This window comes from Miscanthus floridulus, chromosome 15, assembly GCF_019320115.1.
Source record: "Miscanthus floridulus cultivar M001 chromosome 15, ASM1932011v1, whole genome shotgun sequence".
In the NCBI taxonomy this organism is placed as follows: Eukaryota; Viridiplantae; Streptophyta; class Magnoliopsida; order Poales; family Poaceae; genus Miscanthus; species Miscanthus floridulus.
This window is the reverse complement of record NC_089594.1, coordinates 30432894-30446451: the sequence shown is the minus strand read 5'-3', so window position 1 is coordinate 30446451 and position 13558 is coordinate 30432894. Positions and strand designations below refer to the sequence as shown.

Below are 13558 nucleotides of genomic sequence, written 5' to 3'. Positions count from 1 at the left end.
TGTCAATGGTATAGTCCTCCAAGGACTTAAGCCACGCATCTTCGACCGACTCAACAAGTACGCCAGGAGATGGGTTGTAGAGGTCCCAGTGATCCCTTGGAGCCTGAGAATGACCCCAAACCGATCCATAGGGTTCACACCCTTCTTCCTAGCCTATGGAGATGAAGTAGTGCTGCCCTCTGACCTCGACCATGGCTCTCCAAGAGTGAAGGCTTTCGACCACGACCGAGCCATGGAGGCTCAGCAAGACACAGTCAACCTACTCAAGGAGGCCCACGAGACAACCGTCATCTGCTCCACTCGCTACCAGCAAACTCTCCACAAGTACCATGAAAGGAAGATCAGGGGAAGGATCCTCGAAGTCGGTGATCTCATACTCCGGAGGACACAATCAACGAAGGAGAAGCACAAACTCTCTCCACCATGGGAAGATCCCTATATGGTGGCCACAATCAATGAAGGAGAAGCACAAACTCTCTCCACCATGGGAAGATCCCTATATGGTGGCCACAATCAATGAAGGAGAAGCACAAACTCTCTTTGGACCTTCTCATGCAGTCAAGGTAGCTCCTAGACAGGGATGCCACCCGCCAAAGTATGGCCACCGTGGCTGGAGGATGTCTCATCAAACTTTATGAACTAGATGACCTAAGCAGCTACAAAGGGCAAAATCCCCCACCAGTGTAGTCCTGAGTGGCTTCCCCTCCGACAAGACTCATACAGAGAAGATTCACTAGGAGAAGCCCACGTGTGGCTCCATCCCAACGAAGGCCTCATAGACAGTGACGAAGCCGGCCATGTGCAGCACCCTCCAGTTAGCCACCTCCTTTGGCGGAAGCAGCCCCTTCTCGACGAAGGCAGCCATCACCATCTCATCTACGTTGTATGACCTCTAGCTCGACATTGTGCTCCAGATTCATGAACGAGACAGTGAGTTCTCCTTTCCCTCTCCCTTCCCCTATTTAAGGAGGAGATGAAGCAGTTGAAGAAGGGTAAAGGATTGGGGCAAAAAACTCTCTCCCTTCCCCTATTCAATGCGGACAGGAATACGACAGGACGCGTCCTGACCGATGGGATGCGCCCTGCCCGACAAAACATCGCCTGGTTAGACGGAACATGGTCTGGGCATGGCTCACCACTACCGCACGTTGGGTGTAGGAAACAAAGTGCCACAACAGGTGGCCCTCTACCTTCCCAAGCAAGCCTTGGAAGAGCCCAACAACACGATCTCCGTCCAAGAGAGACCGACGAGCTTCCTGAGTCGATCACATGGCTCAGGCAAATGATGAGAGATAGGTAAGGAGCAAAGAGACGCCCCATGTGGGCCAAGACAACTCCATCATGAATGACGAACAAGGGTCCCGGTCGAACACGTCTGACGAGAGCTCCTCAAACCCGTCACTCGAGTAATCAAGGTAACTTTACCAAAGCCTTCTATTTCATTTGTTTACATGATCATTCATTCATCATTTCCCATACACACATTCATTCATCCCATGCATCCAAAGCATCGCACATGCAGTCAATGCGTCACAACGCCTCATGTTGCATCACGAAGTGGTAGTTGCCTCATTCAACATGAGCAACAACCGACCGGGGTTTGAAGGTCAGCCCACGAAGGGCTCGAGGCCACCTCATGTCAAATAGAGCTAGGGGGAGAAAATGCAGATGAGCCCCAGCGACCCTCGCCTAATCTGCTCCAAAGCAGACAATGTTATCTCAACCTTCTCGTTTGATCCTAGCCTCGAGCCATGCCCACAGAATCTCCATCTCACCCGATCCCTCAGCTACGCCTGACGCATGGGTCCGTGAGCTCATCTCGCTCGATCCCTAAACTGCCTCGACTGCGCACGACGGGTCCGTGAGTCCGTCTTGCCTGTTCCCACAGCTATGCCCGATGCATGGGTCCACGCGCCCTTCTCGCCCGATCCCTAAACTACCTCGGCTGCGCACGATGGGTCCGCAAGTCCGTCTCGCCCAATCCCTTGGCTAGGCCCAATGCATGGGTCCATGAGCCCATCTCGCCCGATCCCTAAAACTGCCTCAGCTACGCACGATGGGTCTATGAGTCCATCTCGCCTGATCCCTCGGCTACGCCTGATGCATGGGTCCGTGAGCTCGTCTCGCCCGATCAATAAACTACCTTGGCTGCGCACGACGGGTCCGCGAGTCTGTCTTGCTCAATCCCTCGGCTGTGCCTGACGCATGGGTCTACGAGCGCATCTCACCCTGATCCCTAAACTGCCTCAGCGGCGCCCGATGGGGCCACGCTCGATGCCTAGATCCATGAGTCTGTCTCGATCGATCCCTAAAACTGCCTCGACTGCGCCCGATGGGGCTGCACTCGACATCTGGATCCACAAGTCCATCTCGATTGATCCCTAAAACTACCTTGGCTATGCCCGGCGGGGCCGCACTCGATGCCTGGATCCACGAGTCTGTCTCGATCGATCCCTAAAACTGCCTCGGCTGCGCCCGATGGGGCCGCACTCGATGCTTGGATCCGTGAGTCCATCTCGCTCGATCCCTCAAACTGCCTTGGCTGCGCCCGACGGGGCCACGTTCGATGCCTGGATCCACAAGTCTGTCCCACCCGATCCCACAACTGCCTCGGCGGCACCTGACGGGGCCACGCCCGACGTCTGGATCCATGAGTCCGTCTTGCCCGATCCCTAAACTGCACCCGATCCCTGATCCACGACTCCGACATGCACACACCTGTTGACAAAACCCCCCAGGCGATTCTACTCGAAACGCCCGAGGGCTCAGGGGCTACACCCGTGAGTGCGCTCGCGCGCACCCACCGTCAAAACAGAAAATTCCCCCACCAACATGACAAAATACCCCCTAGACGATTCTACCCAAATCACCCGGGGGCTACACCCGCGGGTGCACTCGCACGCACCCGCCGTCAAGACGAAAAATCCTCAGACGATTCTACCTGAATCGCCCAGGGGCTCGGGGGCTCCTATCGGGTTCATAAACCCAGGGTCCCTAATCTACCTGCTCCTCAGCAAAAGCTCGCCCCAGCAGACGATATTACGAATGATGCGCAACTCCTAGGCCGGCCCAAAAGCCTAAAGGACAGCCCAAGGGCGATCCAGTCTTCGACCGGAAGGTCTGGCCAAAGGAGGAACAAATGCTCGCTTCTGACTCAAACTGAACGTAGGGCACGTTGCCTAAACCAGTATAAACCCTGTGTCATTGAGTGCTAGGCCACATCCAATCACAACGTACGGCAAAACTATAAATATTTACGCGTTGGTCACTTTCTGCACCGACAATATCGGACCCGGTTGACAGTTGACACAGCACTTGGATCTAGCCATGGGCCTTCGGTTCTACCGAACCGAACCGATCGGTTCTTCGATTTTTTAAGAAGTTCGGTTCTTAGAAAACCAGTACCGATCGGTTCTTCAAAAAACAGGGAACCGACCAAGTTCGGTATCGGTTCTTTTGGTTCGGTCCCGGGTAGAACCGAAAAAACCAAACAGTACCCAAAATCCATGTAATGACATGTTCAATACCAAATTTTGACAGCATTTCAGCATGATTGCATACAAAACCACAATGACAAATATAACAGTCAAACAGAGTAACAAATACATAAATAGAGTGCTAACTTCTAAAGCAAGGCATCAGCATTTAGCAAGAGTGCAAGACACTGAGACAACACACTACTACACTATTTTCGGTTCCTCGGTTAGTTCGGTTAACCGAGGGGGGAACCGATTTTACCGAACAAATTTCGGTTCCTCAGAAATGAGAACCGAACAGGGAACTGAGACTTCGGTTCTCGGTAAATTCGGTTCGGTTCTCAGTTTTTTTTCGGTTCGGTTCTCGGTTGTCGATAAAATTTGCTCGGGGCTACTTAGATCTGACCTGGTTCAAATCGCGATAGCAATGGACAAACATCCTTGTCTGACCATGGCCCACTTGCTGGGTCCACGGGCTACGGAGGTCGCAAGCCCACACCCGGTCACGAAAAGCCCATCTACCTCTCGGCCCAGGAATGTGCCGGGGATCTGGGACGAGATCACGAGGAGAACATACCAACGACATCCTCAGGCTCCAGAACCGCTGACGTGGCGCTCCTCCTCCTCCGGCGATTCGCTCCCTCCCTCCTCTCACGGCCACGCCCTCCCCCGCGCCTCCGCAATCTCTCACCGCCGGCCCCCGCCCTCCGTCCCTCCACGACGCAAACAACCCGCCTCCGTCCGCGAGGAGGATCCCCGATGAGGTGAGGCCTGCTGCCCTACCGATCCCTTCTCGTGCACGAATCCCATCTCGGCCCCCGGGCCGGAAAACTCCGATGCGGCGGGATCCCATGGCCGCGCCGTTCGCGCGTGGAAGCCGGGAGTCGCGGAGAGAATGCGGACCCGCGGTGACGCGTGCTTGCGACGGCGTTTCGGCTGCGACGGGATCCGTTTCTGGCTTGATTTCGTGTCCGTGTCCGAGGTATCGGGGCGTCGGTCGGGATTACGATTCGCGTGGCTTCCAGCTGAGCTGTGATCCGGTGATCCTGAGCGGGGAAGTGGTTGGTTTCCTGTTTTTTTTATGGGATTCTGCTCCAATCGGAAGGGGGAACTGGGTGGGTGGTGTGGTGTCATCCGGTCGTGGAAATTGCTCGCGCGCTGCGGTCGTCGGTCCTGACCCGCTTCTTCCTGGTCTTTTGCAGCTCGGAGACGTGTTGATTTGGATAGCTATTCGTAGAGTGTGCAATGGTGGACTTTGTTCGACGGCTCGCCTCTGCCCTGCTCAAGTGCTGCGACCTTGACATACCCAATCGGCCAAAGGGCCTTGAGGACCCCGAACGCCTGGCTAGAGAGACTGTTTGTATGCTCTTTTTACTCTCGCTTGCTTCTACGGAATCAGTCTATATGTTCAGACGCTTGTTTCGTGTCTGTTGTCGTTTATTCAGCAGTGGATTTCCTGTATTTTGCAGTTAATGTGAATGAAATCGAGGCTCTGTATGAGCTGTTCAAGAAGATTAGCAGCGCTGTGGTTGATGATGGCTTGATTAACAAGGTCTGTACGTTGTACTAATTTCTTGAGTGGAAGTGGCAGTGAATGGCAATTTTGTTTCCATGAAGCCATGATGTCTGATCTCTCCTTGGGGCTTTGACGTATTATCTGCAGGAAGAATTCCAATTAGCCCTGTTTAAGACCAACAGAAAGGATAGCATGTTTGCTGATCGGGTATGTCCACTGGATCCTTATATACATTTTGTTTGTGAAAATTTTGTTGTCATGAAAGCAAAGCTCACTGCTGAGAACTTCACGCTATTCAGTCTGTTCTTGCCCAATTATCGTGTTCTTTTTGCTATTTGGGTCACATTATTTTTCTAGTTGTGTGTTATAAAAGGATCAACAGTACAATATTTGTTATATGAACATGACATTAATCACATTATGCTAAGCTGTCTAGAACAGTGGTTGGGCATCATAGACCCTGAGCCTTTTAAGCTTCAATCATATGCTAACACATGTGTTTCTGCGGGCATGCGTTAAGCCGTTAACACATAATTTCAATGTGTCTGCATGTGTAAGCCTCCACCTGCAATCATTGGAAGGGGGTGTGCTCAATGTGAATTCTCTATCTCTTTGTTGCAAATTCGTTTGATTTTCAAAATATGCATATTCTTTTGTGTTGATCTGAAATAAACACTAAGGTATCCTGTTTTTGATTCATTGACTTAGGTATTTGACTTGTTTGACACGAAGCACAATGGAATTCTTGAATTTGAGGAATTTGCTCGAGCCCTTTCTGTGTTCCATCCAAGTGCACCAATTGATGACAAAATTGATTGTAAGCCTTCATGCTTAATTTATTGATTTATTCATTCATTTATTTATTCCTGAAAATGCTACATAAGTGACCAAGTATCCAGTTACAACTTTAATATGTGATAATAATTCAAGATAAGATGTCGAGTCATTACTGTTACTAAATATCCATGAAAACACTTGTGGACATGATAGGCAGCTGGAACTGTAATGCATGTGATGCCCTTCAGCTTTACAAAAGAATGAACATTGTAAAAAATTGGAATAGACATTCATTCCTGATGTGGTACATGGGTTAAATGGACTAACACTAACTCCTTTTTGTTGCGGCTAGAAATAGTTTATTTTGATTTCGTTACCTGCTAAGGCTCTGTAGGGAGGGAGAAGCTTGTAGATAGAGTATATTAGTGCGAGGCCTGCAACCTGCATCTTTACCATGCACATACAAAATCTTTAGGTTTGGGAAGTTTTCTATGATGATGAAGTATTTAGAATGAGTATGTAGTTAACCAATTCAGTTTATTCTACTTTGGGAAATTATGCATGTGTCACACTAATCATTCACTCTCATGATCTTGTTTCCTATCAACTTGCAGTTGCTTTCAAATTGTATGATCTCAAACAACAAGGTTTCATTGAAAAGCAGGAGGTACCTTCCACATGCTTATCCTTATCTTAAGAAATCATATCTTCCATGTATCACTGCATATTATTGGTTTGCATGTTCCATGTTGCATCTATTTTTCCTACATGTGCTACACTAGCTTGTACGTGAATACAATTATTCACCCTCTCAAGTCAGGTTCCAATTTAGCATATGATTTTATCGTCAATGGAAATTTATTTCTCAAGTTGAATTGAACTAAGCTGATTGATATTGAACACCCATGAGTCTAAACTGAAGCCCTCATACACAGCCCTTTTTGAGGATTGTTCTTATATTTGCTTGCACGAAGTATATCCCATTTGACATTAAATGCAGCCATCAGCAATGAAAATGTTGTTGTGTTTGTTCTTGATTGTCAGGTCAAGCAAATGGTTGTCGCAACACTTGCTGAATCAGGAATGAATCTTTCAGATGATATTATTGAAGGCATTATTGATAAGGTATATCGGAGTACATATATTTCTGTATAGGGTATATATCTATCGAACTTATGCTTGGTTGCTCATACTTTTTGATGTTACTAGACATTTGAGGAAGCAGATACAAAGCACGACGGGAAAATTGACAAGGAGGAATGGCGTAGCCTTGTCTTGAGGCATCCATCTTTGTTAAAAAATATGACCCTCCCATATCTCCGGTCAGTACTCTTGATGAGTTTTCCCTTTCTTAACAATTTGAATTTTCATGTTTCAAAAAAACAATTTGAACTTTCTTCCTGAACTTCTACTTGGGTTCCTAACCTCCTATGTGAAGCTCACTAACTCAGTATTGTAGACTCTATATTTGTTAACCACACAGAACATACACCACCTGCTCCCTCCATTTCTCTGTATTTGTCCTAGTCTCGGAATATGCTGTTTTAGTCAATTGTTCCTTAGTGGGTCAAAACTATTGTGTTTTATACTTTTATTGTGAATATTCATGTTATGATGCACATGACGTGTACGGGATACTTTTGCTGTTTCCGACAAGCTTTAATTCAAGTACCCTTTGGTATACTCTGTGTAATGTCTGTTTAATGTCTTATTAATCGTGATTCGTGATAATGAAGATATTAATAGCCTTGTTGTTTAGAGAAGAAAAAGGCCACCCTCTTTGGATTGGAAGTTTGTTGGAAAGAACAGAAGTATCTTGTGGTTTTAGGACTATAATAACAGGAAAAATCACAATAAAACACCATCATTTCCACCCTTGGACAGATATGTTGAAACAGATAATTCTGAGGCATGGACAAGTATAGTAAAATGGAGGGAATATCTATATAAGAACTTTAAATTTGTCTGTGGATTACTGTTCATCCAATCAGCAGTACCGGGTGTCAGCTCCGCGATGAACAGTCTCAACCCGATAAAGAACAGTACCACCCGATAAAGAACAGTACCAACCCCGATACAGAACATTACACACCGATACAGAACAGTACGCGCCCTTTACGGCACAGTACACACCCGTTACGTCTTTTTTTCCCCTTTTTTCCCGCCCTCCTTCGCACGTGCAGCGTGGGGGCTCACGCTAGTTAACATAAAACCTTTGCTTGCCAGATCACTTCTTCTCCGTCAGATCCTTATCTGGAGAAAGATGGGGGTAATTCTGTGCTGATGGTGCACTATCATGATTGCTAATTGAAACTTGGACAAAAAAATACAGTTTAATCTCTTTTTTTGTGCTGTTTTTACTGAATCTGTGTATGTTTGATGAAGTAACAGCATTTATTGAAATATTGTTCTGATCGTGGATTAATTTTTGAACAGGGATATCACCACAACATTTCCAAGCTTTGTGTTCAACTCTCAAGTAGAGGATGCGTGAGGTCCCAGCGTCTATGGCACCATTCAAGCCCCTGGGGCACACATCAGATCAGGTTCTGTGGGGGCACTAGTGTGTTTTTGTTTCCTTGAAAATGTAAATTTTATGTGGTGGCACGTCCTCCTTTTGTATAGTGAGTATTGCTATTGTGCACAGAATTGCAGCATGAAGCGTTTCTTGTCATGTGTTTATAAAATGTTCCTCAAATATATTGTTCATCAACAAGTTGCACCTGCCGGCATGAAAGTGTAGTTTTTTCGAGTGCCAAGGTAAAATGTCTGACATTGCAACTAATTAAGCATGGTAAGGCTTAGTAAACTGTATCTTAGCTCTGTGTTGGGGACGTTTATTTTTATTTTATTCAAAGAGAAGATCAAGCGTTGAAGCCGTTTGTTGCGACGGAGTCCAGCCATCTCAGTTATTCCATATCTGTTTGTTGTGATGGACTCCTGCCATCTCCATTATTTCATTTCTGCCAGGGAAGGAATTTCAGTATCATGTTAATACGTTAATGATTTTTGTGTAGTTCTATATGCACTTGGCGGGACTACCTCTCACTCTGTCAGCAAGAAATAATCAGGATTCAGTTTGTGTGGTCGAATAGTTACGGTCTTTTGGAACGTAGGATTGCATAGAAACGTAGCAATAGGAAAAATACAGGAATACAATGCACTTAACACTTTAACCCAATGGATTAAGAAAACACAAAAGTGCAAGATTGAGGCCCCCTTTGCATTGCAGCAAAAACTAAAGGAAAAATGTCACTTTTGGATTGGAGGCAAAACGGAGAATCCTCATTTCTAAGTACTGTAGCACCTTTGGTTTGCAGGAATTGCTTGTAGGAAAAGGATAGATTTTTTTTTTTTTTTTTTTTGCCATTCAATGATGTCAGAGAAAAACCACTGAACAAAATCTCTACTCAAATCTCATTGTTTCTTGCTTTCTCCGATTTTCCTTTTTTTTGGGAACGCTTTCTCCGATTTTCCTACAAGTCATCCATATACCTATTTTTACAAAACTTATGTGTTTTTTTATTTCTATGTTTTGTATATGCATTTTTATCATATTTCTATTTTTTTCTATTTACTCTCTCCATCCTAGAATAGAAGTCATAATTGTTTTTTTTTTCTTATTCTTGTAATACAGGGTGCCTATGCAGCATCTAGGCCCTGTTTGGTCCACAGCTTCAAAAAGCAGCCTAGCCCAAGCAGGCACTCCAAGCTGATTTGACGCATGGGACCAGGATTCGTTGCCTGCTAGGCATTTGCCTATGTGCCAGGCCTCAATCCAAACATGCCCCTAATATAATGTAGGACCAAATCGACTCTTTGGCTCCCACGTGCATGCATCTGTGCAACACGCATGAATGCACGTCCTGTGAGGCTAAGAAAATCATGGGAGGCTGAGAAAATTAACTGCGCAGAGCAAATTAGACGGAGAACCATAGCGCCTGTCACGTGTAGGAGTTAATTTGCTTCTTGATTTTGGTGTTTGAGGGAGTTGCACCTTCTATTCTAGGATGGAGCGAAGGAAAAACATAGAAATTCAATGGGGGACACAAAAGAATTTTTTATGAGGTTCATCCTCTTGGTAAAATTTCCCTAAAATTCCGATGAAACAAGTCATTCCATAGCAATTTCCTATGAATTCTAGGAAGTAGGAACCCAATCCTTTATTCCAAAGGGGTTCATAAAAAGTTTTCCTATAGGATTTCAATGCTCTAGAATTCCTTGTTTTTTCTTTGTTGGGCCTAACAACTACTTCATCTATCTCAAAATTCTTGTGTTTTCGTATTTTTAGGACTGATCACCGCTCACATGTACCATATTTTTTGCGCTCACATGTACCCTATTTATTGAGGTAATTCGTGTTGATAAAGAAATAAGCCGCTAATTAAAAAGAATGTATGGAGGTATGCAAGCCACAATCTCAGGCTGAATGGCTGATATGAATCCAAAATTCCAACCTAGTGTCCAAGAGCTAAAACACCAAGTTTTTTGGACAATATTTCAATCCTAAAAAAATCAAGTTTTTCTTAAACAAGAGAGTAATACTCCTTCAGTCCTAAAATACAATATATTCAAGCAATTTTAGAACAAAATAAGAAGTTTGGCAAAAGACTAACTTACCTCTCACTAACTAGTTAGTTTCGTATAATTCAAAATGACATGCATGCATCTCATTGATTCCAGTTGCCAATTGAAGGAGTCATTTTGTGCTGGATGATGTTTAAAAGGCATGTATCGATGGAGTTTAAAAGGCATATGTGCATGGATGAGGTTAAAAATGTAGAATAACTTGTAATTGAGACAAATTTTGGATACCTTGAATTTAGGACGGAGGGAGTAATAACTAGGGATGAAAACGGATCGGATACGGACGGATATCACCGATATTACATTTGTTTTCATATTTCTGTCCGGATTCGGATTCGAATACAGATAGTGTCAACTATGTCGGATATGATACGATTGGATATCGACATCATAAATAGGCGATTTGAGTATTCGGATACGGATACGGTATCGGATGTTGGATATTCGGACTCGGATATGGATAGATCTCAACCCCTCTAAACGGATTCGGTTTCGAATACGGTCGGAAAATATCCGTACCGTTTTCATCCCTGGTAATAACTAAAATATAGTCATAGTCCATCCAAACAGTCAGACTAATGGGTGGACTAATTTTTTGTCAAGCCTCAATTAACACTTTCAGTCTATTAGGTTTGCAAACCCAGCTAATGGGACTAATAGGACTAGGGTATTACCTCATCACAATGAGAGTTTAAACATGTACAAATATGTGTCCTGTGTTTAGTTGTTTTTTTGCATGACAAGTGTGAATTACAAGCTATATTTGAGAAATTTGCAAGATGAACCCAAAATGAATTTAAAATTAGCGCAATGGCTAGAAGGGTCAACAAGGTGGCCCAAACAATTTGCAGATACCCTGAATTCAATCATTTTCTATATAGACTTTATCCTAGACAAAGTCATAAAGAATCATTTTTAGTCACAAAATTACTTCCCTCAGAGAATCACTTCCTAAAACAGAATTAGAAGCAGGGGAGCTTGTGTCCTTTTGTTTTCCTTTCCCTTTTTCTTTTCTGTCCCGTTTCCTTTTCCTTTTAGATCTTGTATTTCAACTACAATATATTCATAATATTATTTCCTTTCATTTACATAACCTTGTTCTTTGTTTTTAGTTTGCTCATTTTTTAAATTCTTTTCTTATTTTCACTTACAGAAGTGCATCCATTTCAAAATCAAGTTAACTTTTTAGATAGAAAGATGTGGTTGAATTTTGTGCACAAGAATTTGAACGAAACAATAAAAATTTGCTCACATTTTTCTAGTTCCCACAAGACATGGGTTTGGCGTCTCATTAATTGAAATATTCGTGTGAGGGCACAAAGAAAAGTAGCCCAATGTGATAATATAATATCGATGCTTTACAAAATTGAGACTGAATTGTTTCTAGAAAAATCATAACTCTCTTTTGTTGGAAATTTTGAATCGGGGCACAAACATAATAAATAGCCAAATGTTATTACATCGCTCCCCTTCTGCAAGACCATTTTCACTTGGCCATGCACCCAACATTCCTTGTTTTCAGCTGAAAGACAAAGAAGCCACGTAATAATTTCTTTCATGAATTTACCTTTTTAAAGAAATTTGTGAGTACTTTTTTTAGATGAACACCAATCGCAATCAGGGTCACATACAACGATCAAATTAAAGTTCACTAGACCAATGCATTTCACGAGTTGCTGATAGTTGTTGACTTGAGGAAAATATCTTCAAATGTATGATAGAGCGATATTTTACAAGAACGCATCCATAGTCTCTTTAGGTAGCTGACGAATCGTGAATAGTGTTTGAGCTTCATGAAGCAGACACATACAATTATTGTCTGATGTTTCAATGAACCTCTATGTATAGTTTTCAAGAAATTAGAAGTTAGAGTTGCTGGTTTTCGATGTCATCGTCTGTGCGCATTGCGTTTGATGTTTCGCCTACTTCTGTAATTTCTTCTGTAATAAGGGTCGGTTCCTCTGGTTCCCATAGATTACCTTCCGGATCGGTTTTCAACATCCTCACAACTCGTGAGATTTTAGGTCTTCTGTCGGGCGACTCTTGCACGCAAAGCAGCCCAATCTCGATGCAGCTCCATAGCCTTGATAAGAACTTGGGATCAGCTTTCTCTTCATAAGATAGAGGCACTTTTGGGTCAAGAAACAGTTCCTCCAGTGTGCAGCCTTCATTATTATTATTATTCCAGGATTTCTTGGCCTGCGCAGAACAAAAAAGGTTGTGCCTTTTTTTAATTGCAATACACCAAGTCACCAATGCAATTGCCAATTAGAAGAACCGTGGAGTTAGCTGATAATAACTTTATGTAGTGCTGGTGTATTTTCTAGCTTACTTACGTGTGGAAGTAGCCTCTGCATGAGCGTGACACAGTTTTGGCCGCCGGTAATTATCTCAAGCAGAACCACTCCAAAGCTGTAGACGTAGGATTTGTTTGTTGTTCGCCCATTTCGGCACGTACTCTGGAGCCGAGTACCGCTTTAAGAAATGCATAAATTCTGTTCAGTTATATATATCCAAAGAAGCATGCAGTCGTCTCTAATAAGTGCACACGGTAGATAAGCAATACAACCGAAAAAAAAACTGTGCATGTAATATACTGTGGAGGTGTATGTGGATCGGAGCTACAAGCATTGCTCCAATCCACACGTACACTTACACATGTATTACATACACCTTTCATATTTTGCTTGTATTGCTTATCTGCCATATATTATGATTTATTCTCAGAGGGGTCCAACAATTGTGTGTAAGGTTTGCTCATCAGGAACGTGTTTTGCCAGTCCAAAGTCTGCTATTTTGGGTGTCAAATCATCAGCCAGCAGTATGTTGGCGGGCTTAAGGATCTCTATGAATGATATTCCTGCCACAATGGACATGAATATAATAGACGCCCTCTGCAATGGAGGTAATAATTTTTAGGCGTTGCGTCCAACTCAGCTGCTTACGTTTGTCGTCTTCACCTGCAGATAAAAAATAATCATTCACGGTTGTCCTCTTCATCATGGACAATTTGCATGTTTTTTTTTAATTAAGGAAAAAACATCCTGGACTCCAAATGTGTATAGCCACACGATCCGATGCCAAACCTTAAACTCTAAATCCCTAAACCCTAAATCCAAAACTCATGCATGCATGTACAAGGAACGTCGTTGCTCGGACTAGAGCTGCAACTCTGCAACATATGCATAATGCATATGTAATT

General features: G+C 43.9%; 1 protein-coding gene across 1 annotated transcript; it reads left to right on the top strand.

The window, feature by feature from the left end:
• The first annotated feature begins 4033 nt into the window (after positions 1–4033).
• LOC136507983 (calcineurin B-like protein 6) lies at positions 4034–8494 on the top strand. The gene is made up of 9 exons (XM_066502576.1): positions 4034–4240; positions 4679–4836; positions 4946–5028; positions 5140–5199; positions 5701–5809; positions 6384–6436; positions 6814–6894; positions 6979–7091; positions 8206–8494. The coding sequence occupies exons 2-9, from the start codon at positions 4722–4724 to the stop codon at positions 8261–8263; spliced, it is 672 nt and encodes a 223-aa protein (XP_066358673.1). The 5' UTR covers positions 4034–4240; positions 4679–4721; the 3' UTR covers positions 8264–8494.
• The last annotated feature ends 5064 nt before the right edge of the window (positions 8495–13558 follow it).

Coding starts and splice junctions, on each gene's coding strand:
- LOC136507983 (XM_066502576.1), top strand. CDS start 4,722: ATGGTGGACTTTGTTCGACGGCTCGCCTCTGCCCTGCTCAAGTGCTGC. Junction 4,837..4,945: donor CCTGGCTAGAGAGACTGTTT/GTATGCTCTTTT, acceptor TGTATTTTGCAG/TTAATGTGAATGAAATCGAG. Junction 7,092..8,205: donor ATGACCCTCCCATATCTCCG/GTCAGTACTCTT, acceptor ATTTTTGAACAG/GGATATCACCACAACATTTC.